We start from the raw sequence: 27,862 nt of genomic DNA, 5'->3' as shown, positions 1-27,862 counted from the left end.
TTTTGCTATGGTAATAAAAAAATTGACAAATACATAAAGTTTCTGAATATTTCCCCTGACAAAAATGTAAAGCAATGAACTCAAAGTTTTAATCACTCAGATTTCTTAAAATTCAAACCTCGTCATGATAAACCAATTTTAAAAATTTAAATTTTACAGCACTTGGTGAATACTGTCTGCAGAGTACAAGCCAGCTAGGTCAATCAATTCAAATCTTGTCTCTCAAGTCACAAATCCATATTACCTACTTGTCACACTTCCTACATATGAAATTCAACATCTGCAATTTAAAATTCTTCCTCATCATTTATCATAGTCCATGACAGCAGGATTCACAATATTCATTCATATCTTGGTGTTTTCCTTTGTTAATTTTTTTAAATTTCTGACATGAATTGGTTGAAACAATACATTTTCACAACCAAATAGGTAAAGTTTCAGGTCTAATTCTGTAATTCTTAGTGTTCATTCCCTACCTTCTCTCCTTCTCAGTTGTTTTTAACTTTCCTTCTGTCCCAAAACACCAAAGGAATATGACAGGTTTCCAAAGCAGAACACAAAGGGAGGAGGGAGATGGCTTGACATACAGAAGATGTTCTAAATAATATTCCCGTGATTCCTCCTCTATTCATATTCTCAAGAAGAGGGAACAAATTACAACTATAGTTTGGGCTTTCTTTAAATGCAAAAGAGTCAATAAAAATTTTAAGACCAATTTCAGAGCAAACCCATAAATGAATTCTGAATATAATTATTTTAAAAGAAATGAACTGTAGCATTACCACAGACCAAAATCTACATAATAATACAAACTTACCTTTGTCTTTAGGTAGTCTATTGCTATTCCTTGCTTTGCTTAGAATCTCCTATGAACATGATAACCACTAAACATTAAAGTTGTTAGAAATATATATAAGTAACAAACAAAACCAAAAAAAGCCCGGAAAAACTGACCATAGGTTTATATAACTCAATCACAAGAGCAACCCTACTTTGGTTTTACTTAGATTGTCAAATGTATTCCATACAATAAATAGTCAATAAATATCCCAAATAGTAAAAATGATTCCTAAAAGGAATTGAAGACTTAATTGTTCAATTATTTAAATAAAGCAGAACAGAAAAAGTTTGCCTGTTAATTCAATTAACTTCAAAGTAGACAAAAGTGTCCTAGTTTTTACTCTAGGATGTATAGTCTCTTTAATTATTTTATGAAAGAAGACTTTAAAATATTACATAACTTCCAAGTGTTACAAGTAAATATAATGTTTATAATATGCATAGAAAATACCTATCTTTCCAACTCTATTTAAAAAAAACTAAAGATGTGTGTAACCTTATGAGCTACTTTTTCCAAGGCTAAGTATCAATGTGGGTGTCTTTTTAGCAATGCAAAAGTATGCAGGCATCCTAAAATTTCTGCTGTGGGTGTTTATCAGCATTCCACCTCAAAGTTGAAGATCTAGCAATTCTACTAGTTTCCACCATTACTACAACTATGTTCAAAAACAGATTTTCCAGGGGCTGCGATTGTGGCTCAGTAGTAGAGCATATGCATAGCATGTGTAAAGGGCACTGAGTTCTATCCTCAGCACCACATAAAAATAAATACAATAAAGATATTATGGTCATCTACAACTACAACAACAAAGATTTTCCACAGTGTATGAAATGAAGATGCAACTACACCAAATTAAAAAACAAAATTTCTAATCATCTTCTGTTAGCTTTAAGAAGTTTAAGTTAATCTCTAAAATACAATAAATACAATAAAAGTTAAAAATCAAATAAGTATGCTATTTGTAGTTCAATTATCAAACTTAAATATAATGAAATTGAGGTCATAATTGAATTAATTTCCTGAAATATCAGGAAACCAAAATGAATACCCATATTAATCTTTTTGTTGTTGTTTCTCTTGTGTTTTGTTGGTGCTGAGAATTGAATCCAGGGCCTCATACAAGGTGGACAAGTCACTCTACCACAGAAGCACACATATATTCAGCTATTTCTTCAAGTATATTAGCTTCAGAAGAATCAACCATCCAATATGTTCACTCTCACCCGAAAAAAGAAATTATATAAAAATCTCATTAAGAAAAAGGTCAAATATGCTAAATACTGTCAAATATTTACATATGAACTATAAATTAGGCTAATACAAAGGTACATAAATGAAAATCTTCAATTTACCTGACATACATATAGAAATGGGATTATGTTTCACACTATGTTTTTCTACACTAGTACATAAAATGAAAAGAACATAAATATTTTTATGGATAATGCCATTTAAATGAAGTGGACCAAATTAATTCAGGAAAGTAATCTTCCAAAAAGTATCACAGTGATCTTGAGTCTACCAAGTTGGGACTGAGGGTGGGGATGAGAACAGAACTAGAAAAAGAGGGAAAGGGAGGAAAAAATTTGGAAGACCCAGATAAAGCAGACCTTCAGTAAATAAAGATACTCGTAAATTATGTCATCCTGAAAAGAATATATTGAATTTGAGGAGCCAGAAGATAATTAAAGACCCTATAAAGCAGATGAAAAATTCATGAGAGGAACTTAGGACAGGGGCTGAGGGTAAGGAGCCAGTGGGTAAAACTATGGAAACAAAATTGAGAGAAACTTAGAGAAAAAACATGGGAACTCAACATTTCCCCAAGTATTATGTAAATTATAAGAAGAGAATTCTGGTTTCCATGATTATTATTTCTTTACAGGGGATTAAGAAAAGGAAGTTTTTATACTGTGGATGATGTCTTCTGTCCCTTTCATATTCAAAGCACTACCTCAACTTGATTATTCTTTCTCCTTTGATCATAGTCAACTTTTTATTGCTTCCTGCCCCCAGCCAAAGTCAATAAATGACTAGTACAACACAATCTTACATTAAATGCAAGTCAACCTGGTTTTGCCCCACTACCACATCAAAAATTTTTATTAAGACATCCAGTGACTTCACTGCTTCCAAATCTAACATACATTTTTGCTGGACTTCTCAAGCTGTATTTGATAGTATAGACCATTCCCACTTTCTTGAAACACCACTCTTTCCCAGTTGCTTCTATCTTATAATTAAATGTTAAAAGAGTCTTTTTTCAGTGTTTAGTCCTAGACTTGTATCCTTTTCTCATGCTATATTTTATTTCTATGGTTATCTCACCAGACTCACAGCTTTAAATACCATCTACATGTGACAAGTCAAAAGTGATGGCTCAAGTTCATTTCCAGATCAGACTTCCCCACTAAGTTTCAACCCTCTGTAAATACTGAGGATAGCACTTGGATGCTTCAACATTTACTATTTTTTTTAACTAGTTGTGGCAAGCTTTTATTTTTTAAAGGTCAAGGCAAATTAGGAAGATGAAAATATATGCTAACTTGAATAGCCAGCTAGTACAAGACACGATATGAAAATTCCCTTTCTGATATCCTCTAAGAGTTGGACTCCATTTATATGCATCTTTTTTTTTTTTTTTAAATAAAAGTTCTCTGACAAGTTTTTTTTTAAGGAAAAGTCTTACATGGTTTACCTGTCACCAGTCTGTTCTGGCATGCTTCTAATGAGATCAGAATTATCTGGATCAATGACAGCTAGTTTGCATACTTTGTAGTATCTGCTGAATGCTGGGCCCAATTCAATATTATTGTCACCAGCATCAGACATCCATCTGTGTAAGATGTTTATTCTATTTCAAATTTCCTCAAAGCTGGGCAGTCATTAGGGTGGGCAATTTCATTTTGCCCTGTCTAATCACCTTCAGAGTCTGCTTGTACTCCAGCACATACTTTCTACTTTTCATAACAAGTTGGAGCCTAAAGATGATCCACTCCAGACACTTAATCTTCTTTGCAGTCATCATCTTCCCGCCTTAAATTCGGGACAGCTCCACTATTCTTACTATTCTAATCCTTACCAAAGGAGAAAAAGAAATGGTCGATGTGCTATAGTAGTGACTTTCTTCTAAGTGAAAAGAAAAGAGTTTTTCTTTTTTGGATATAATTTTAGTTCCTGAAGGTTTCAGTAAAAACTAAGAACTGTCAAAAAAAAAAAAAAAAAAAAAATACTGGATCAAAAAGGCAGAAAGATTTAAATCCTTTTTATAAAAATTAACTTCTTTTTTGGATCTACTAATTTATATTTTACATATTAATGGTCACATTTCAATTCTGCTAGACCTAAAACACTGCTCATGAAACATTTGCTTATTAGCTTAATGTTGATATTTTTTTTTTCCAGTGAAACAATTTTGTTGTTGTTGTTTTGTTTTGGTACTGGGGATTGAATTCAAAGGTGCTGTACCACTGAGATACATCCCCAGCCCTTTTGTTTTTTATTTTTGAAACAGGGTCTCACTAAGGTACTTAGGTTCTTGTTAAATTGACCAAGCTGGCCTGAACTTGCAATCCTGCCCAGCATTCCAAGTTACTGGAATTATAGGGTGCCACCATGCCCAGTTCAGTGAAACAAGTCTTTAAATATCAAGTTATTAAATCTTACTTAATACTAAAATTTTTTTGGTATTTTAGAGCAAACTATTGTGTAACCAAATTTCTTTCTAAAACAATTACATTTTTCAAGTTTTGAAGGAAAAAGTATTATTTATTTTTTTAAAAATCATAATAAAAAACCTTGGCTTTAACTAGCTCTGTAACATAGACTGTTGGATTGTCTCCAATGTGTATTCTTATCAGTGCAAAAATATGCATATCAATGCACTTCACATTTTTAAATATGCATGACATTAATAAATTATAGTTCCTTCTCTTTCTTTGGTTTTCACATCACATGTACAATGTAACAAACATAGTCTTTATGTTGTCACTGAACAAGGATGGTACTACCCAGAAAAGTGACTATATATCACCAGAATGATTTTGGATCATGTGTTTTTTTCCAGAGTAGGCCGATAAAGTGTTTTTCACTGTGTGAAGAAAAATCAAGATGTTTAAACAATCAAACTTCGTAGAACAGTGAAAATACCAATAAAACAGATTTCTGGTAATTTATTACCAATCTATTCACTTTTAATACAAACTTATTTTCCTTTTACAATTAACCTGATAAAGGCTTGGTAAAGTGTCTTTGCTCGGTGATTTCAGGCATAATAGACAAAACAACAACCTACTAATGTTGGGAGGAGGGGTATATCTTGTTGTTTTATTGGGATTTTAAAATCAACTGAACAGAGTTGTACTAAAATTTCTCTTTAGGTTCTTCTAGGTTGACACAATATTGGGTCCAGGGAGACTGAAGAACGCCCCAAATAGCAGTATCTTTAAACAGGAAAATGTTCCAATCCCTTAACCAAATTTAACACATTAAAAAGTCTAAAGTAAAAAAAAAAAAAAAAAAAAAAAAAAAAAGGTCTAAAGTAACTTCTGATGTTCTACTGTTTGAAGATGCTGCATTTAATTCTGGGCATAAGACAGAATCAATGCTTATTCATTAAGCAAATATTTATTAATTCATTTTATCAAGCACCATGTTAGGCACATTATAGCCCTCAGCGTTGCTATTTTTTCAGTAGAGGCTAAAGATAAAAGACAAGTGTTCTACCATAAGTCAGGATATTTTTCATTATATAAGGCAGACTCTATTAAATTAGATATTTAATCCAGTCAAATGCTGCATGAAAATCACTTTATCTTAGTGTGGTAGCATGCACCTGCAGTCCCAGCTCCTCAAGAGTCCGAGGCAGGATGATCACTAAATCCCAGGAGTTCAAGACCAGCCTGAGTAACAGAGCAAGAACCTATCTCAAAGTAACAATGATAATAACAATAGTACCCATTTTACTTTTCAAGTTATAATCCCACTCTAAGAATCAGTTTATTCTTCTGTAAAATGGAGATAATCCCTTCCCACCAATATTATTCCCTTGGTGGGTCTTAAGGGTTTCTAAATAAAGACCAATAAAACAGCCATCTAAAGCAGTTGAGGCTTCTAGCTCTTGGCTATTAAACTAACTGATACTAGATTATAAGACAGCAGTTTAAATTCAAGTGCCAGTGCCAAATATGGAATATGAGACAGTGACACATTTATTCAAAAGAATTAATGGGAAACTTACTCTATGGTGGCCTGACTTTTCAATTCCTGGACACTCTTTGGTAAGAACAAGGTTGTTCCACCAGCTGACCCTGTAAGAGCAAAGGCAGCAGTTTCCCCGGGATTACATCCACATTCAGTGCCCAGTCAATTTTATACCTGCTGTACCTGTTCAGAAGCTCTGACCTATCACAGTATGCGAAGGCAGGTACACACACTTAACTACTATTGCAACTGGGATCCTCTTACTTTAATACTCTCAAACAAGTCTCTGAAATACCCATAGTGTAAAGTTTTTTTGTTCTTTCCCAATTAAAATCATATTTTGGTTTATTTCCTACCAGGCTTTATTCTATGCATATATTAAGAAACATTTGTTTTAAAAAAAGATGTATACACACATACAAATACAATTATTCAGCTCAATATCATACTGCATACACTATTATGTGACCTATTTTTTCAATTAAACATTTTCTTGTCAATACAAAAAATTTTTCAAAATATACCCTTGCTTTATTTTTTTTGTTTCTGCTATTTTTTTCCTTCCCCCCCACCCCTCCCACCCCTCTTTTCCCTCTATACAGTCCCTCCTTCCCCCATTCTTGCCCCCCTCCCACCCCATTATGTCATCATCCGCTTATCAGAGAGATCATTCATCCTTTGGTTTTTTGAGATTGGCTTATCTCACTTAGCATGATATTCTCTAATTTCATCCATTTGCCTGTAAATGCCATAATTTATTCTTTACTGCTGAGTAATATTCCATTGTGTGTGTATATATATATATACACACACATATATACATATATATTCATATACATATATATATTCCATTGTGTGTATATATATAGTGTGTGTATATATATATATGTATATATATATATATATCACAGTTTCTTTATCCATTCATCAATTGAAGGACATCTAGGTTGGTTCCACAATCTGGCTATTGTGAATTGAGCAGCTATGAACATTGATGTGGCTATATCTCTGTAGTAGGCTGATTTTAAGTCCTTTGGGTATAGGCTGAGGAGTGGGATAGCTGGGTCAAATGGTGGTCCATTCCAAGTTTTCTAAGGAATCTCCACACTGCTTTCCAGAGTGTCTGCACTAATTTGCATCCCCACCAGCAATGTATAAGTGTACCTTTTTCCCCACATCCTCACCAACATCTATTGTTGCTTGGTCAATACAAAATTTAAAGCAAAGGTTGTAAAGTAGTAGCCAATGAACAGGTTTGACTGGATTAGTATTCAATGGTGTGAAATTGAGAAACAGGGGATCCTGTGATATGGCCTGCGGTCTGTTTTCACATAGTATAAAGTTCTGACCATGTTTCATGAACCAAATGCAAATCTGCTTTTATGTAAATGTCCACTTATTTAAGAACAAATGTGCTTTTAGCATCATCTCCAGAAAATTATCCTTAAATATGCTAATTTACATGATTAACAGGGAGACCATATAAGGCATCTGCTTATCAAAAGAGCAAGGATGTTGCCAGGAATGTGGCACAAGCCTGTAATCACAGCAGCTTGGGAGGCTGAGGCAGGAACACCCTGAGTTCAAAGTCAGCCTCAGCAACTTAGCAAGACCCTGTCCCAAAAGAAAAAAGAAAAAAAGAGCTAAGGATGTGGCTCAGCTGTTAAACACCTGTGGATTCAATCCCTGGTACCAACGTGCAGGGGAGGGAAGCAAGAATATGTATTACAGATGAAGAAAATTGAATAGAAAGAAAGCTGAATATGAAAGAGTTTTAGTTTTACAATAAGACAAAGTTATGCACAATAGAATGCGTTGTCACAAAATGTGTCAAATATTCATGTACCCTGCAAGATGAAAACTAAATAAAGAATTATATGGAAAAGCTTTCTCATATTTTGACCTGTGAAATAAAAATTCTATCCCAAATACAAATGATGTACCCTTTTATACTGTAAATCAAACCTTAACAAATAGTCTAAAGGGTCAGAAAAGAAACATGAAGAGAGACGAGATGCATCACTATAAAGATTTTATTCATTCAGTGCTGGGGATATAGCAAGCACAAGGCCCTGGGTTCAATCCTCAGCACCGGGAAAAAAAAAGAAAAAAAAGATTTTATTCATTTAATAAGTTACTTCTTAAGATGATGGTGCTATGTACTGGGCAGTAGTTATGGCAGAGAATGTAGAAATTTTAAAAACAGAAAACTGTTTACCTGAATTCAGGTTAACGAAGTTTAAGTTATTCTGGCACCCTGTATCATCTAAATGCTAAAAACTTCTGTTTAAATAGAAGTCACCAAAAAAGTCACAAGTCCAACATTAAAGGAGATGACACATAGATAAAATCAAAACAATAATTTTTCTAGAAGTTTTAAATTACATCCCAAATTATAATATCTGCTAAAGAAAATGAGATGAAAACATTTATTTAGTAGTGTAACAAGCTGCCTTCCTAGTTAAATATTTTGTTTTCATGTTTCTGAGATATTCGTTTAATATTTCCTATAAACACTTAGAATAATGTAAGAGGAACAGATATAAATTTTTCTGTATTACTCTTAAAGATTTCAATTCTAGATAAGAATTTGTAGGGTGAGGAATAGCTCAGCTTCTCATATTTGGGTTCGGGTAAATTCTGGCATAAAATCCAACCAGAAAAAAAAATGTTGTGTAATGAGATATATACCAGATTTTTTTGTGTTAGGCAATACTGCAAGATACAAAGAAATAGTTTTCAAAAAAACAAGATCCTTATAAATATCATGCAGATAATCTAGGTGATTACCTGTGACCTATGGGATAAACTAATAATTCTTAGTATGTAAGACCCTCATAATCCAGCTGGCTAACTTTAATGACAGTTACCATTTTCTGAATGCCCACTATGTGTCAGACATATCCCTAAGTGCTATTCCCCAAATCGGCATATCTTAGAGACACAGGTGGCATTATCCCAATTCACAAATGGAACAGCTTTTTGAGAGGTTAACTTGCCAAAATCATGAAGCTTATATTAACATGGCAGAGAAGATAATCTTCTAAATGGACAAGAATTCTACATATTCCAGGGAGTCAAGGTAAATTATTTTAGGTATCTTCTTTGGACATGGGAATGAAAGACAAGCAACTCAGAAATCTATTCTGCTCAAACTTCCCAATTCCCCAGCTATTTTTGCTCTTCAACTTCATCTTTCCCTCATTCTTTTGTTCCACAGAAAGTCAGGGCTTTTAGCATGGTCCTCATAAAAAGGATAGCAGAAATTCTGTACTGGATGGTCCCACGGGAAGTTTTTTGTTTGTTTTTAACTTTTCACACTTTTTAGAAAGGTTCCCCACGGTATGGTACAGTGTCTATGAAATCCCCTCCCAGACAATGGTAGCAGACAACTGTACTATATCACCTATGGAGTAGAAAGAATTGCTTTAGTATGTAGAGATCCATCTGTGAAGATATATAATGTTTAAGTATGATATGGAGTTATATGTATTAATTATCTTTGGAAGTTTATTTGGAAGCTACTGCAATAGAGATGGTGGTTAAAATATACCAATCATTCAATTTCTATGTTATCTAGGATTTTTTTTTTCCAATGAAATATCCTCATTAGCACCTCAAGCCAATGTTTCAAATCATACAAGTTTTTTTGTTTTGTTTTTTTTTTTAATATACTTTCCCTCTGCAATTTCTGAAACCCAAGGCCCAACTATACACTCATGCCTTTTTTAGGAAAGCTTGAAAAATAAAAATTATCCACATAAAAATCTTTGGATTTGTTAGCATTTTGTTATCATAAATAGTTAAGTCTTGACAGGATTATAGAAAAGAAAAAACATTAGTCTGCTTGTTCCAGATATAAAGTTCCTTTGTTTTTCCAACCATAGATCACTTTTCTATTTCTATTAAATTTTCTTGAAACTTCTTATGCCCCCTCAAACTCATACTTTAATTTGGAAAATCACTGAGTTCTAATTACAGCATTCAATTGGATAAAATTTTGCTTTTTTTTTTTTTTTTTCCCAAAAAAAAAGCTATTTTTCTCATAACAGACTTTTGGCTTGCTGTCCCCTCTGCCTATAACGCACTTTGAAGAAGGCTGATTTCTTCTCATCCTTCAGTCTTGGTGTAGCCTCCTCCTTCTCATACAACCCTACACAGTTTCTTATCAGTGTCCTTTTCTTACCTTCATGACACATATAAATATCTTTTTTATGTAGTTTTAAAAATTTTATTGGTAATCTACATACTCACCTTCACTCCATTAATATATATTAAATGGAGGGTCTAAAGCAGCACAGACCTTTCCTGTCGCTTTTATCAAAGATATAGTAAATGGTTGGGTGCTGTGGCCCATGCCTATAATCTCAGCAACTCGGTAGGCTGAAGCAGGAGGATCACCAAGTTTAAGGCCAGCCTCAGAAACCTAGCAAGGCCACAAGCAACTTAGCAAGACCCTGTCTCAAAATAAAAAATAAATAAATAAAACAAAATAAAATAAAAAGGGTTGGGGATATGGATCAGTGGTTAGGCACCCCTGGGTCCAATCCCCAGTACTCCCCCAAAAAAGGGCAACATTGAAATATACTAAATGTGGTAATGAATATTCAGTTTTTATTGTCACTTCATTTTCTAAATATTGCCCTGAAACAGTAGAGTGAAATGAGAAGTATTAGCTCCCAAGTCAGATCTAGGTTCAAATCCCAGCTATCACTCACTAAGCTATGTTATTTAACTTCTCTGGTCCTCCTTTTCTAAAACCATGAAATGGGGATATTACTTACCTTATACTGTGTCAGAAGACAAAGTGAGAAAATATGATGATTATATAGAATACAAAAATTCTTGTATATTGCTGGTATGAATATCAATTGGTAAAAAAAAACTGGGGGGATAAAATGGGCATTATTGCAACTTGAAGAGATGCATACCATTTAACCTAGCAATTCTATTCACAAGTACATCACTTCTATAAAGCAGCATACTTATATAAAAATGTTCATATCAGCACTGTTTAAAATTACTCCAAACTAAGAACAATCTAAACACCCACAAATGCAGAATAAAGAAAGTATAGTATATTCATACAATGAAAGATAAATGGCAACAAAAATGGATGAGTTACAAATACAGTATAACTGAACGTCATAAGCTAAGAGTGAATAAAAGATAACAGTTGTCAGGCATTGACACAGTAGTCCCAGTTACTCTGGAGGCTGAGGCAGGATGATTGCTGAGCACGAGTTCAAGACCAAACTAGGCAACAGAGCAAGACACTGTCTCAAACAACAAAACAAAACAATAAATATTTCAGGGCTGAGGATAAAGCTCAGTTGGTAAAGTGCATGCCTCACTACACAAAGCCCTGGGTTCAATCTCCAGCACCACACACAAAAAAAATAATAATAATTAATTAATTAATAAAAAATGAATATTCCATTTATGTAAAGTTTTAAAGGAAGCCAAACTGAATTAATAGCCTTCAGGAATACACAAAAAGTGTTTAAAAAAAAAAAATCAAAACGAAGACCCAAAGATGTGATCACCATTAAGTCAGGGCAGTGGCTACATTGAGGGACAATTAGAAAGGGGTGCATAGAGGTACCAGCAAGTATAGTTCTTGATCTGAATGGTGATTACATGTTTCCACTAAAAAAGTTATACATTTAATGCTTCATGTTCTGTTTTTATTACCAATAAAAAAGATTCTTTAAAAATTAAGAGAGAATGTTTTAAATACATAGTCCATTACCTGACATTAACCTAGTGTTTAGTCAGCTTTTTCACTGCTGCGACAAAAAGATCTGACCAGAACAATTTTAAAGGAGGAAAGTTTATTTGAGGGCTTATAGTTTCAGAGGTCTTAGTCCACAGAAGCCTGGCTCCATTCCTTGGGGCTCAAGTTAGGCAGAATATCATGGCAGAGGTGTGCAAAGGGAAGCAGCTCACATCATCAGAAAGCAGAAAGTCTCCATTCAACATATACAAATATATACCCAAAGTCATGCCCTAATTCCCACCTCCTCCAGTCACACCCTCCTGCTTTGGTTACCACTCAGGGGATTAAATCACTGAGTGGATTAAAACTTTTACAGTCCAATTATTGCTCCTCTGAACCTTCCTGCATTGTCTTGTGAGCTTCTGGGGGACACCTCACATCCAAACCATCACACCTAGTAAGAGCTCAAAAACCTTTGGCTATCACTACAAACAACTAATGAATGATGAATTAGTGCAAATGACCATGTGAGTTTAAAACTGGATGTTAAACAAATTAATAAAAACAAACACTGTAAAACATCATTAATGTAGACTCTACTACACAGCTTCTATATTATAATTTGATACTGGCAAAATTTAAAATTATCTCTGTATGAATAAAACAAAAGCACTGTTTTTCACATATAAATATGATGTCAACTTCTGCATGGTAGTAATAAAGAACTTATCACTCATGTCATCAGCAAGTTATAGGGTACAGTGCAATGTATGTGGCTTTGAAAACCAATGATTGCACAGCTAGAAATACTTTGCAATTTTTCGGGCACAAAAAAATGTACTCAACAAATGATAAACTCCTTCCTTCCCCATTTACCTTAGTGGCAAATGACATATACTTTATGGAAGCATCTATACTAATGCATTAATACATTTATTTTAAGAATGATTAAGAAATACTAGTCAAAACTTCTGAGTTCAGCATTATTGAAGCAAATTGAATCGGTTTCTGATTGTAAGAAGAGTAGAAAACTTTACTCCAGGGTACTGTTAATATACAAAAATGTATTACTATTTTTGACCGGAAGCTTATTGTTGATTTAAATAAACCCCAAAATCATACACAAAAAATGCAAAAGTTCACTGAAAAAGCTATTTACATCCTAAAAGCAAACTTTTTGACTAAAACATTAATAAAAAATACTTTATCAAAATTTCTCGTAGTTTAATAACAACTACCATAGTAAGGTAAGCCAGAAATTAATATCCTGAAATACTTGATTGAGCAACTAAGAATATGTGTGCATACATATGTAAATTTGGATGACAAATTGGTGAGCTTATTCTAACAATTGTTCTAACAATTTTTTTTTTTTTTTTTATCAAGTACTAGCAAATTATATCATCCCAAAACTACCAACATTTCCTATCCGTGCTGTCGGTGATTGGTGTATTCAGTGTAATGCTCCCCATACAGACCACTCTTTCAAAACAAAGTATTGTTTTACAGGAATCCAATCTGCTCTGGTTAACAATGCTCTATTAATATCCAGTGGCATTAATGCAAAGCTCAAAACTCAAGTACCAGAGATAAAAGTGGATGGTGTGACCATGTGACTTTACAATGAACCAAGTCAGAACTGCTGATTGCAGTCAAAGAATTCAGTCCTCTACCTAGCCTATCATGCTCTTTACTAACCATTCAAGAATGAAATACAATAGGATGCATTAAGAATAATATAATTTGTGCTTTGCTTCAAACCCCACACAACTTCCTAATGCTGACAAAGTAAAAGTTTGAAACATTTTCATTCAAATTGCCAGAAAATTTATACATTTTGGTTCCAATTAATAGTACAGCTGTGTGATTTACATTTCAAATCATTGTATTTTAAAATAATAAGAAAAACAAAGTGGGGAAAGAGAAATACATTACTAGAAGCATCTGAAATAGAAGCACCATTTCTAGCATCAGTAGTGGAAAAACAATATGCATGGAAAAACTGATAACAAAAACTACATGTAGTATAAATCTGATACTACCATGCACTTGGTATTTCATGTATTTCTGGTAGGAATAGATAATACATCTCCCTAAGTATATCATCTTTCCTGTTTTCAATAAGGGAATTAAAGTCAGAGATGGGAAGTCCTTCTCCTACATGTCACAGAATATTAAATGGAACAGCCAAGTTTAAAATCCCTAGTTGACAGCTCAACTATATGTGCATGGATACCCAGGACAAATGGAAAATGCAGGACAAGAGAGAAAATACAAAAGATTTACCTGCATTTGAGTGAGAACATCAGTTAGCTGCTTTTTAACCAAGTACCTTCCCCAATTGTGTGTAGCTTAGATGGCTGACAGTAAAGCCTTACTAGCTTCAACTACCAGAGAACAGAGTCCAAAGTCAGGAGAGGAATTGGAAATTAAGAAGGAACTTCTAGAAAAAGTATAGGGTACGTCATCCCCTGCTCCCTGCCCCCAGACTGGGGGCTGAACCCAGGGAAACTTTATCACAGAACCTTAACCTCAGCCCTTTTTATTTTTTTTATTTTGAGACAAGGTCTAAGTTGCTTAGGGCTTACTAAATTGCTGAAGCTGGCTTTGACCTTGTAATCCTCTTGCCTCAGCCTCCCAAAATTCCTGGGATTACAGGCTTGTGCCACTGAGGCCAGCAAGTTCCCAAATCTTAAGTGGCCACTAAAATGCACAAATGCAGGAGACCCCCAGGGGCCAGACTAAAAAAGAAGTAGCCAGAAGCCATAGCAGGAAAATGTAACCTATATTCAGGAAAATTGGTTATTAGTAATAAATTCCAAGTGGGCCCTGATATTGATTTCTGGAGACAAAGACTTCATGATAGATACAACAAAATAGGCCCAGTTGAACATGCCTGTGGTCCCACCTATGGAGGAGAGAGTTGGGAGAATTAGTTAAGCCCAGGAGTTTAAGTCCAGCCTGGGACAAAATAGCAAGATCCCATCAACATATATACATACATACATAAATACATACATACATATATACAAACGTATGTAAACACATACACATTCATAAATTTAAATATAAATATAAAGCACTATGACAAGTATGTTCAATAGTCAAAGCTAAATATGATTACCAATGAGTAACAGAGAGGTTATCTCAACAGAGAAATGAAAGATACATTTTAAAAATTAGAAATTCTAGCCAGGCAAGGTGGTGCATGCCTGTAATCCCAGTGGCTAGAGAGGCTGAGGCAGGAGGATTTCAATTTCAAAGTCTCAGCAACTTAATGAGGCTTTAAGCAACTTAGTAAGACAGTAACTCCAAATAAAAAATAAAAAAGGCTGGAGATTTGGCTCAGCAGTTAAGCATCTCTAGGTTCAATCCCTGGTACCAAAAAGAAAACCACCTATCTGAAGTGAAGAATTCAGGGCTGAGGAAAGTAGCTCTGTGGTAGAGCGATCGCCTACCATGCATGAGGCCCTATGTTCAATCCCCCAGAACCACAAACAGAAAAAATGAAATATTTACTAGATGAACTTAACAAAATGGAAAAGGCAGAAGATAAAAGTAATAAAAAACATTAACTTAAAGATCCTAGAAATTTAAATCGGACACGTGCAAAAAAAAAAAAAAAAAACCAAAAAAAAAAACCCCTAAGTACAAACTGCTAAAAGCCAAAGACAATGAGAAAATCTTGAAACAGAAAAAGAACACATCATGTACAACTGTCTGACTTCATACCAGAAATGAGGGAGGCTAGAAGACCCTGGAACAATATGCTCAAAGGGCTGGGAAAAAAAAAAAAACAAAACACTGTCAACTAATAAGTTTATATCCAGCAAAACTACCCTTCAAAACAGTTGGGAATAGACTTGTAATCCCAGAGATGAGGAAGCCTGAGGCAGAACAAGTTCAAAGCCAGCCTCAGCAACTTAGTGAGGCCCTAATCAACTTATGAAGACCCTGTCTCAAAATAGAAAACAAAAAGGGCTGGTGATGTGGCTGAGGGGTAAAGCAACCCTGAGTTTAATAGTTCAAATCCCAGTTTAAAAAAACAAAACAAAACAAAACAAGTAAAATTAAGACATGTTCAGAGAAATAAAAATTAAGAGAATTTGTCAGCAGCTCACCTCTATCACAAGAATTTAAGGAAGCAATATCAAATGGAAACACAAATCCCTAGGAAATGAAAAGACATGTGTATGTGTTCATACGTACATATATTCTTTTCTCTCTTTTTTAAAGCTATATGACTGCTTAAGTCAAAGAATACAAAAAAAAGTATTACTGGGTTTACCATTTACACAAGGGTACTAAGGAAAGTTTTCTGCTTTAAGATTCCTATATTTTAGCCAAAGAAATTCAATATTCTCTATTTTATATATAAAATTTGAATTTTTGGAAACTTTAGCTGTGTCATCAACTTCGGAAAAAGTATCCCAGTTGACTGTGTTGAGTTGGCATTGTACAGAAATTAGCAGCCATATTGGTCTAGAAATGTTAAACTTAATTTTTTCCCATTTGTAGAAGGGTAACCACTGTATTAAGTAAGCAAGGTCTTATCTACATGGGTTTGATTACAGAACCTAATAAAGCATTCCCTAAATGATGAAAAAAAATTTATATTCTCTCTAGTATAGTAAGCACTAAAAAGAAAAATGCAAAGAGATCACTAGAAGTCAATAGAACTAAATGGAATACTTTAAAATTGATCAGCACAAAAGATGGCAAGAAAAGGATTAGAGAAACAAACAGATGAGATAGCTAACTTAATCGTTAAGTAAATCACAACAAATGTAAATGAACTAAACAGTATACAGAGGAAAAGGCAAGTTATGGAACATGTACTTGAGAGTAGTTTACAAATATTCACCTAAAGAGATTACTATAGGTGATATACAAAACTTTCATTACTTATTTACTACTGAGTGCATATTTAGTGCTTGATGGGAAAAGTGAGATATAAAATTATAGTTTAAAAATTTACACAAAGGAGCTGGGGATGTAGTTCAGTGGTTCAGTGCTTGTATCCATAAGGCCCTGAGTTTTATCCCTCGATCCACAAAAACAAATATACATAAAAACGCAAAAATGTTAAGGGTTTGATGTTATTTTCTCTATTTTCCAAACTTGCTCTATTATTTTTCTCTCCATAATAATAAAAAAAAAATCATCTTCTTATGGTCTGGATTCAGAATGTCCCCCAAAGTTTCATATGTTACAGACTTGGTCCCCAGTGCAGCAATGTTCAGAAGTGGGCTTTTGGGGAAGGAATTAGAATACGAAGAGTGCTAACTTCTCTAACCTCATCAATGGATTATTCACTAACAGATTCACAGATGAATACACTATTGGGAAGTGATGGAAAATAAGGGAGGAGGGATATTGGGGGTGTGCCTTTGGGAACTATATCTTGTCCCTGGCCACTTCCCACCCCCCACTCCCTAGCTATATTATATGTGGTTTCCTATACTATGCCTTTCTGCCATGCTACTCTACCTCACCTCACATGCAAAGTAATGGCGTCAGTTGACCATGGATTAAAATCTCTGAAACCAGGAGCCAAAATAACTCTCCTCCTTTGTTCCCTCAGCTGTTTTGTCACAGTGATAAAAGGCTAATTTACACATTTTAAGTACATTTCCCCTTTAAGACACATCTTTGCAAATGCTTTAAGCATACAATCTTTGTGATGTTTTTATTTTAAACTAAAATTCTGAGACTAAAACTGTGGACTAAAGAAAATCAAATTGATATTTTAATTTCCAAAGAAATTCTTCCTATGAAATCGAGAATAATTTATTATAAAACTTGATTTCTAAAACAGTAAAGCTTTAATGTTTATGCCTGTAACCATTAAGCTGTGTATGACACATGTATCAATACACAATAATTTCAAATGAGTTCATCAGGAATTATTACTTGTAAGTCTGACTTCTATAAGGGATTTTAATAGGCCACTTTTTTAAAAAATATGTTTTCCTTAATACCTCACCTTCCCTAATATCCTATGTCTGCCACTTACTTGCTATGAGACTTCAGTTAAGTTGCTTCTAATCTGGGTTTGTCTATTTGTAAAATACCTGGTTTGCAAGGTTGTGCCTAGCCTACAGAGAGCTTCTGAACATGGCAGATATTTAATAATTAGTAACAATTCAATTCAGGATATAGTTATCTAAAAGTTAAAACCAGATCTCTAATAGTTATTACTTGTCTATTGCCTGTCTATATTAGAGTATCTCAAATTTGAAAATCAACACAAAGAAAACAATGATGTACTTCTATCGTAGGGACAAAATTCTACATTTTTATCATGTATTACAAAGTTCAACACTACTAAGTCCTCACTACTCTCCCATCACCTGTCTCATCACTTCAGTTTTGATGACCTTTAACACAAACATATTCCTATCTCAGTGTCTTGGTGTCTACTCCCATGTCTTGAATGATCTTCCTGATTTTTGCATGATGTTGTGGTTTAGACAGTAGTATCTTCCCAAAAGTTCATACGTAAGACTATACAAGAACAGTCAGAGGTAAAATGATCAAGTTATGAGTCTTAAAAATCAATGCATTAATCTACTTGAATGGGTTAACTGTAGGAAGGTAGGGTGTGGTTGGAGGAGATGGATCACCAGGGCTATGCCTTTGGGACTCATATTATTGAGTGTGTTGAGCTGAGTGCTATTGTGCTTCCTGATTGCTATGTCCCAAGCTGCCTTCCTCTGCCACATCCTTCTGCCATGATGTTCTACCTTGCCTTGGGCTCAGAGTAATGGTCCTGGTCATCTATAAACTGACATTTCTGAAACCCTGAGCCCCAAATAGACTTTCCCTCCTCTAAAATTGTTCTTGTCAGGTCTTTTGGTCTAAGTGATGAAAAAGCTGACAAAAAACACATGGGATGATCTCTCACTCCCTTCTAGTATCTGCTCCCATGTCAAAGAGGGCTTCCTCAACTACTCTAAAACACCACCACCACAATCATTTCTATCCTAGCCATCTTTTTCTTCATCTTGCTTTAATTTCTTCACAGTACTACATCTGATCTATTTGTTTATTGTCTCCTACAACTAGAATGAAAGCCCCATGACTTTGTTTTGTTCACTGCTATATCCCCCGACTTCTAACAGTGCTGCTGTTGATGCTCAGGAAGGATTTGATGAATAAGAGAATTCACATTCATCTCAATTCAGCATGGAACCAACCCGATTAGTACTATGAACTTCCCAAACACATATATGAAACATAATTAAGAATCACTGAAAGCAAAGACACTTAATCTATAAAAACCAAGAAATTCAATTTGGGTGCTTTAAGTTCCAGTCTCATAGGACTGGAACGCAAATACATATAACGAAGACATCTATTATGATTAGAAGCATAAAGATATTTTTGCCATATTTTATATTCCCAATTTTTTAAAAAATTGATTAATTTATTTATATGCAGTGCTGAGGATTGAACCATGGATGGGCCTCACACATGCCAGGCAAGCACTCTACCACTGAGCCACAACCTCAGCCCCATACCCAAATTTATTTTTCCTTCTACCCAAGCAGTTAGTTGGTATGTATTTAGGGAATGTATCTGGTTTGTGTTAAGACAGACTTCAGTGGCCACTGGCATGGATTTAGCAGCTGTAACAAAACTGTAAAACAAGACAAATCTGACTTTGCCCCACATAAATATTTCTTATAAGGGTCCCAGCTTTACTAAGTCTGGAAACTACTCCTAGACACCTCCCCATATGTGACACATTCTTATTCCTCCAGGGTGACCTTCAAGGAATCAAGCCATATCCTGAAGTAATTAGTAGGGTGTAGAATTTCTTCTCCAGAATCGACACCACCCACCTAGAGAAGGTGTTACCACAATTGTTTAGTGTTAAGAACTGCCAACCCTGATCCCTTCAGGGAACAAATCTTTTAAGTGCCTATTCTCCATATGGAAATAAATGAGGCAAAAGCTCAGATTCCAGTTAAAGAGTTAGTTGCAGTATCAATTACATCACCCTAGGTATTCCTTATTTCTGTTATGTAATCATTCAACTCCCAGGGTGTGGAAGTGAAGGGGTGTTGGTGATATCTCCACCTCAACATCCCTGCCAGACTTAGAGCAAGTCTGGGTAATAGGAAAATAAGAAAGAAGAATCTGGAGACACACTCTTTTTGCCTTAGAGTCAGAAAACTCAAGAGTGAAGTCCAGCTCTACTACTTTTAATGAGTGGCTATTAAGCAACATCTTCAGTTTCCATGAGACCACTCACTTTATCATAAGCAAAATGTGTCATAAGCAATTAAGTGAAAAAACCAACAACCTCAAAGAAACATTAAAAATAATATAGTTGCCTTCTTTACCTTTCCCCTTTATTAATGAGAAAGGCAAAAACAGGCCATGTACAATGACTCGATATAACATTAGCAAAAGATTCCCAAGTCTAGGCCTAAGGACAAATGCAAAAGCAGTGCAACCTTTAAATAAAAGAAAGCTTTAATAATGCTTTAGGGTTGGGGTATAGTTCAGTGGTAGAGCACTTTAAATCTAGTAAGAGCTAGTATGGATGTTCATCACTCCACTTTTCCATGCTTGATAATCACACATGTTAAAGTTGTTCATCAAATACTTCACTGGTACTCCCCACTTTTTTATTTCTTCCTATAGAAGCAGAAATCGCTACTTTGGTTTTTACTTTATGCAGTTTTGAAGAGTTTCTACCTTCTTTAAAACTCTCTTCTCTCTAGGCATGGTAGTGCATCCCTATAATCTCAGTAGCTCGGGAAGTGAGGCAGGAGGAGGATGGCAAGTTCGAGACCAGCCTCAGCAACTTAAGAGGGCCCTAAGCAACTTAGTAAGGCACTGTCTCAAAATAATTTTTTTTTTTTTTTAAAAGGGCCAGGATGTGGCTCAGTGGTTAAGTGCTCCTGGTTTCAATCTCCAGACAGCTATTTGTCACAAGTCTGGCAACTCAATATCACACCTTTAAGTGTTCTGAATGTCCAGTCCCTATTCTCTTTCCTACCCATTTTCCCTAAACACTTTTGTCCATGACTGTTAAATCCACACACACACACACACACACTCTCTCTCTCTCTCTCTATAGAGACACCTATATGTACATAATTTTTTTCGTCCTTCTCCTCCCAATGACTCTAGAATAAGAATGTTCTACAGTCTATTCAAACAATTCCTTCTCTCCATCACTCCAAATCTATTATTCCTTCTCCCATCTTTCCTACCTCGGGCAACAGTACCACTACCTACCTATTCAGTTACTCAAGTTCAAAAAACCTGGGAGTCAGTTTCTCTCTCTTCTGCATTCAATTCAGTCACATACAATTGGTTCTGTCATCAACCCTTATTATCTCTCAAAGAGTCCTCTGTGACAGTTTTGACTCTCCCTGCTTTCATTTTTACCCTTACCAATCCACTCTACTCCCAGCAGCCAGCAAAATGGATCATGGTGCTCCCTCACACATAATCCTTCATAGCTTCCCATTACATTTATAATTATACTAGTTTTTGGTTAGGTCTTTGAACATATCACAATTTTTACCTCACCATCTTTACATATGCTGTCCAGTCTTTTCACCCTATCCTCAGGTTCATTCAGGTTCCAGCACCAATGTCACACTTATACCTTCCCCAAAACCAATTAAAATTAGGTTCTATTATATCTTCACTAGCAAAGTTTACTGTTCTTTCATGGTACTGAAAAAAATAAGTTTGTAACTATGTTATTTGTTCAACTACTTGAATGTCTGTCTAGGCAGAAGCCCTATTTGTTTTGCTAATCACTGCATAATCCTTCATTCCATGATATCATAGCCATGTAGACAACATCTAAGACATCCCTTCCCCCACAAAATATTTGATAAAATAGAGACCTCATGAGTCTTGTCCTACAATGGCTGCCTAACACAGTAAGATACACCAAGGATATTTGTTCCTACAGTTGTACATTTAGGCAAAGTACTTTTAAACGATCAGTGCTGAGTAACAAAAGAAATTCAAGTGAAAGACAATATAAATCTTTTTCCTAACAAGTGTTTGGAGCACTTACCTTTGCCTTCTTCCATAGTTCCTAGCAGAGTTAGATCCATGATAGAAACTAAAGCATTTAGTGACCAAAGAAGAGTATTAACAATCAAATGCTAGAATTAAATGTTACAGAAATTCTCAATATTTTAACTTGCTAAGGAATAGAAACATTAGAGAAGGTTTTACAGAGATAGAAGTCAATCTAGTTGTTGGAACAACTTTTGGGAATCTAGCCAACCCATTTTATCACCACTCCCTTGCCTGCCCCTCCTTCAACAGTGGTGTACAGCCATATTTGTACTACTTAACATCACATCTATTTCTTTAACCCATATGCTAAAATTCTAAGCAACTTATTTTCAATATGTGTTTATTAGTTAACCCAACCAAACTCTTCCAGCGTCCAGAAAGAATCTGAGTGAGGACTGAGGATGTAGCTCAGTGGTAGAATGATTGCCTAGCATATGCAAAAGAAGGTAAAAAAAACTAAAAAATTAGCCAGGCAGGATGACTCATGCCTGTTAATTCCAGTGGATCTGGAGGCTGAATCAGAAAGATCTAAAGTTCAAAACCAGCTTCAACAACTTAGTGAAGCCCTAAGCAACTTAGCAAGATCCTGTCTCAAAACAAAAAAGAGATGGGATGTAGCTCAGTGGTTAAGCACCTATGGATTCAATCCCTGATACCAAAAAAGGAAAGAAAGAAAACTAAAGAATTCATTACACCACCTGTTGCATAAAGCAAACTCTAACATTTTAGATAATATATTCATCCCAATGACTTGGAAGGCTGAGCAGGAGAATTACAAAGTTCAAGACCAGTTCCAATCTGTATCCAAGAAAAGAAAAAAAAAAATCTACATCTATATGATATGAATATACATATTCATCTAAAAATGTAGGAATTAAGATAATATAAAATTTATATCTTAGAGTTTAAATTTTGCCCTTTCTGACAATATAAGAGAACAATAACTGCACTAGCCATTATTTTCAGGTGCTGAACATGGCCCTCTATTTTCATTGCACCTTTTCCCTAGTTGAGAAAGCAGAGGCTGAGGGGTTGGATGACTTCTTCAACTATCATACAGCTAACAATACCAATACAAATGCTCTGTTTTTTAGATGTTCTAAATTGAATAAAAACACCAAAAACAAAAATGCAAATACAATCTCAAAATAAATCTAAATTCTTGAAGAATCTGAAACGCTTTGTTACTGACAGAATTTTAAATGAAAAAAAAAAACCTTCCAATTTTAAAGTCTTCTTATAACTTCCAGTTTAAATAGATGGGCTTGATTGCTAAACTACTTAGATTTAGTGAAATAAATCTGAAACATAATTGTATTACATTTTCAATAGCAAAAATGCTCCAAGAAAAGGAAAATTACCAACCCCCATATCTACTTTCATTAACACAGATGTGAAGTGCTGAAAAAAATATCTGAAACGCCAGAAGTTAAAATGAAAGAAGTGTTTAGAAATTGTTTTGCTTTTGATATGACAAAATACCACAATGGAACAACAGAAGTAGTATTATTAAAGCTAAATGATGTCAGGCTTTTAAATAATCAATAAGCTGTCAGAGATGGGACCTATGCAATTATGTCAAATTGAATATTACTTTAACATTAGGACAAGTACAGTCTTGTATAAAATGAATATATGCAATCAAAAATAAAATCCAAGAAGAAATCACATACTTAATAGATTTAAAGTTTTCCACACTATGATCATTTCAATCTATGTGGTATCAACTCTGCCCAAACCAAATTCCATCAATGCAGTCATTATACACTTGTAAAGCAGACTTCAAGTAATTCCCACCCATAAAAAAGTTAAACATTAACCCAGTCTCAAAAGCATCAATGTTATTTCAAAATAATGTGAACCCTGAACAAATGTCTAATGGGCTCTTAAAAAATATAATTACTGAAGTCACCAACAAGTGTAAAGGCATGGTTTTTGCTTTATAAAGTATGACTGCTTGTGCAAAGACTCTAGACGGTCTTTCTGAACATTCTCTAGAGAAAGTCAATTCTCCTGTCCCCTCTCCTTTTTTTTTCTTTAATGACTCGTTCGTTTGCCAATTTTTTCTGATAAAGCCCTCTCCCAAAAGGTTTACGAAAAAATTAATTTGCGCCATTATCAGGAATGTCATATCCCAAGATTCAAGATTCCTATAATCCTTTGAACACTCAAGATTGCAAAATTTGAGCTTAATAATTCATAGACCACAAACACACCCTATTAAGATTTTCCTTCAAACACCACCAACTCAAGGGATCTCTAATGGGTGTACATAAGCCTTACACTGCAATCTAAAAAGGACAGATGGTAGGTGCTCTCCGCCCTCTCCCCAGAGAAATCCTCACCTAAACCTCCTGCACACTCCCTTCCCAGGGCCTACAAACACAACTGTAAACTCGGAGAGGTGGTAATTGTCCAGCGTGGGTGAGAAAGACAGTGTACACGGCGTAACTGGACGGGGAAGGCTGTTAAATGCAGCCTCTCCAGTATCACGTAACCAGCCTAACCCGCTGCAAACTTTTAAGAGATTAAGTTACATTCCACTGCAATTCCACCCTTGACAGCTGAATCCAGAGATGCCAGCGGGCCAAGCGGTCCATTCCCGCCACCTCACCCAGGAGAGTCAGTGGCCACATCCTGCGGTCAGCACGCACCAGAGGATGGGAGGCGGGGAGAGCTCACCTTTTCCAGCTCGTCGTGGAGCTCTGCCAGGCTGGGCCGGAGCAGCTTCTCGCCCAGCTGCGCAGCTGTGTGCCGGTAGTGGTCGATCCTGGGCACAGCGTCCATGGTGTTGTGGCCGAAGGTGCGCAGGTAGTAGGTGTTGGTGTGGGTATCATAGTAGTAGTGCTGGTGGTGCCCACTACCGCCGCCCGAGTGCAGACTGCTGCCCTCGCTCAGCACTGTGTCCCCGCCGTTCTGGAAGCTCACGTTGGGCCCATCGCCTCCGACCCCCGCCGCATCCGACAGGCTGTCGTCCGCAGACGAGGAGGCAGCCGGGTCCACGAAGTTCACGCGGAAGCGGCCCTTGGCTTCCTCGCTGCCCTTAGCCGGCCCGCTCTCACCGCTGGCTTTCCCGTCCGCTGGGGTCTCCTTGCCCCCTGCCCCGGCTCCAGCCGCTGCGGCGGCTGCGGCCGCAGCCGCCGCCGCGGCCCGCCCAGCGTTCTCGGAAACTAGGTCCACCTGGAAGCGGCTCTGGCTCGGGGTGGGCCCCAGGGGTCTCCCCAGCCCGTCCCCGGCCGCGGCAGCGCCCTCACCGCGGACCCCGCCGCCGCCCCGGCTCGCAGCCGCAGCATCCTCCGGCACCGAGGGCACCGCTGTGCCCGGCAAGTCCACCACGGCCGCGGCCAGCGGCGTCTCCCCGACCCCCGCCAGCCTCGGGGCGCCAGAGGAGGGCGCCGTGGGCCCCGGCTCCATCGCCGCCCGACCCTCGGCGGACCTGAAGAGTCTGGCGAATGTCGCGGGCTGTTGCGCGCCTCCGCGACCCTGGCCCGCAGCGGCTGCGGCTGCAAGGTAAGGCGAGGAAACTGCTCTCCCAGCCACTCGCCCCGGCGGGAACGTCAGCCGCCAGCACCCGAGCCAGGCGCGAGTGCTGGGGCGCTGGGCGGTCCGCTGTTTAAAGGCTCGGCGGGGCCGCAGCGGCGGCTCCGGCTGCAGCACGCGGGAGGCGGGGCCCGAGGCTCCTCCGCCCCTCAGCCCGCCCACCCGCGGTCCCGCAGTGGCGCGCGGCAGACGCTCCCTCAGCACCGCGGCCCTCCCGGGTTCCCGCGCGACCCCGCGCGAGAGCCGCCCTCGTGAGGGTGGCTTTTGGCCTCTCGGCGTCGGCCTCGGGCAGCGCTAGCAGCGCGACAACCGGGCAGGCGGAGCTACACGCCGCCTCACCGCGGTGGCCGGGAAGATCTCCGCGCCGCTACCTCCTCTTCCGTCGCCCTCCTCCCACCTCTCCGCCCTCCCCCGCCGCGCTCGGCGAGGAAGAGGAGCGGGCCCCCCGGCCGCCTCCCTCTCCCCGCCCCAGGGCTGCGCGTCAGCGGGCCGGCAACTCAGACCAGAGGCCACGGACCGCGTGCGGGCCCCGGAACGTTGGTCGCGGATGCTACCTCGGCAGCTGCCACCACAGCGACGGCTTCAGGGATTCTTCTCGTTTTTCTTTTTCCTTTTTTTTTTTCTTTTAATTCTGAGCTCGCAGTACTTGGGCTAGGCTAGCGAAATCTCGCGAGATGCTGCAGGGCTAGTGAGCCGCTTCCCCTCAGGCGCGTGGTACCCGAGGCCGGGCTGCTGCTGCTGCCGCTGCCCGCCGGCGCGGTTCCCGCGGTGATGCTGGGGACTTTCCTGTGGGGCCCGCGGGCGCTTCCGGAGGCACTCGCCCATACGTCCCTGACGAGGCCTGCTCGGTGCTTTGACCGCCCTCTACTCCCTGCTCTCACTCGGGCCCTGAGCCTGAGGAAAGGCAGCTTCCCTCCTTGCGGCCTCTTAGCCTGACAACCAGGCAACCAGGCAGTGAGATTTGCATTATCAGAGATTAATTCCAGTCGTGATGCAGCGGGCGTGTCCAAACTTCCAACTACACTTTTATTTTAAAGACTGATATTTGAAGGTGAGAAAGGAGCTTAGTTGTGATATTGTTTAAAGACGATTCTTAATTTAAATGATAGGCATAGTTCTCAATACCGGGGTGACTGCAGTAATTAACAGTGGGACTTTCATGGTTTGGGTTGTAAAGAATTACTCGGTTTTAACAAACAATATGGTACTCTTATGCTCTGGAATCCTCTTTTTTTTTTTTTTCTTATGTAAAAAATAGGGGGAAATAACTATTTTCCAACTTCTTTTAGCTTTGGAATCAACAAAACCAATATAGTTCTACCCAAACCCCAAGTAAAAACAGTGAATGGCAAAAGAGGCTTCCTCTGATTGCTTGCCTTTTTATTATATTATTACTACACTTATGGATTTTTAGATTTTAGTTATGGGGAGTAATACCCATCTCGTTGGACCCTTGAAGCATGATCCTCATTAGTCTCAGAATTTGCAAAACTGAAAATACTGAGAATAAAAGCAACCAGATAATTTGCAAAACATTGTCATGGTCATGATCTTATTTGACCTTGATAACTTATCAGGTCATTTTATTGTCTGTATTTTAAAGAGGGAAATAGAAAAGAAGAGATCTTAGATTATGGTGACAGGCTTCTAAAGCCCATCCCAGAAGAGGCAGAAGATCAATGTCTTTTTAGCAGTGCAGTTTTCTACTGGGGTAATTGTTACCCTAGTTGATCTGTATGGTAGCATTTAGCTCTAAAGCTAATTGCTGGCTTTTGGAATTCAACATTAATTAAGCTGAACAAAAGTTGAGTTCCTACTATGAGCTGTTCTGTGTTTCAGGGATTTGGAGGTAAGCAAAACAGGCAGTCCCTTCTCCTGGAGCTCATTCCAGTGAGAGAAAACAGATAAGGTAAATAGATTAAAAAAAAAAAAAAAAAAAAAAAAAAACCTGTATCAGAGGAATGAGTTCTAAGGAAAAGGAAATGGGATATGTGTGAGATAGAGAATGGTAAAATTTTACATAGGCTGGTTTCATTGAGAAGGTGACATTTGAGTAAGGATGTTAATGATACAAATATTTGGGAAGGATTGTTCCCAAGCAAAGGAAGAGTAAAGTCCCAAAGGTGGGAATATGTCTGAAATGTTCATGGAATTGCATGTAGGCCAGCCTAACAGGAGCTGCTTTGAAAAATGAGAAGAATCAAAGGCAATTATGTCAAAGTTTGGGGATGTGGAACAGATAGACTAAGATGTGTAGGACCTTTTTGGCTATTGGATATACTTTGACTTTCTCTGAGTGAAATAATGTATTAGTGAACTCAGGTTTCCCTGACAGAAGACCAGAGACTGGATGGCTTACACAAGGGAAATTTATTTTCTCACAAGTCTTGAGCCTGAAAAGTCCAAGATTGGGGTGCCACCATGACTGGCTTCAGGTTAGTTCTCTGGTTTGTAAACAGCCTTCTCAGGCTGTCCTTACCTAATGGACTCTGGTGCCT

At 37.5% G+C, this 27,862-nt stretch overlaps 1 protein-coding gene across 2 annotated transcripts in view; it reads right to left on the bottom strand.

The window, feature by feature from the left end:
- SLC12A2 (solute carrier family 12 member 2) overlaps positions 1 to 25,329 on the bottom strand; it is a 102,223-nt gene extending 76,894 nt beyond the window's left edge. Inside the window, exon 1 of one of the 2 annotated variants that reach the window (XM_079143449.1) lies at positions 24,507 to 25,329. In XM_079143449.1, coding sequence (XP_078999575.1) covers positions 24,507 to 25,238 — 732 coding nt within the window. In that variant the 5' untranslated portion in view covers positions 25,239 to 25,329. The remainder of the gene's footprint in view (positions 1 to 24,506) is intronic. The other variant, XM_079143448.1, reaches the window with a different exon arrangement.
- Between the last annotated feature and the right edge of the window lie 2,533 nt (positions 25,330 to 27,862).

Source organism: Sciurus vulgaris (assembly GCF_902686455.1).
Source record: "Sciurus vulgaris genome assembly, chromosome: 6".
In the NCBI taxonomy this organism is placed as follows: domain Eukaryota; kingdom Metazoa; phylum Chordata; class Mammalia; order Rodentia; family Sciuridae; genus Sciurus; species Sciurus vulgaris.
The sequence above is the reverse complement of the archived record's forward strand: the minus strand, read 5'-3'. Positions and strand labels throughout refer to the sequence as shown.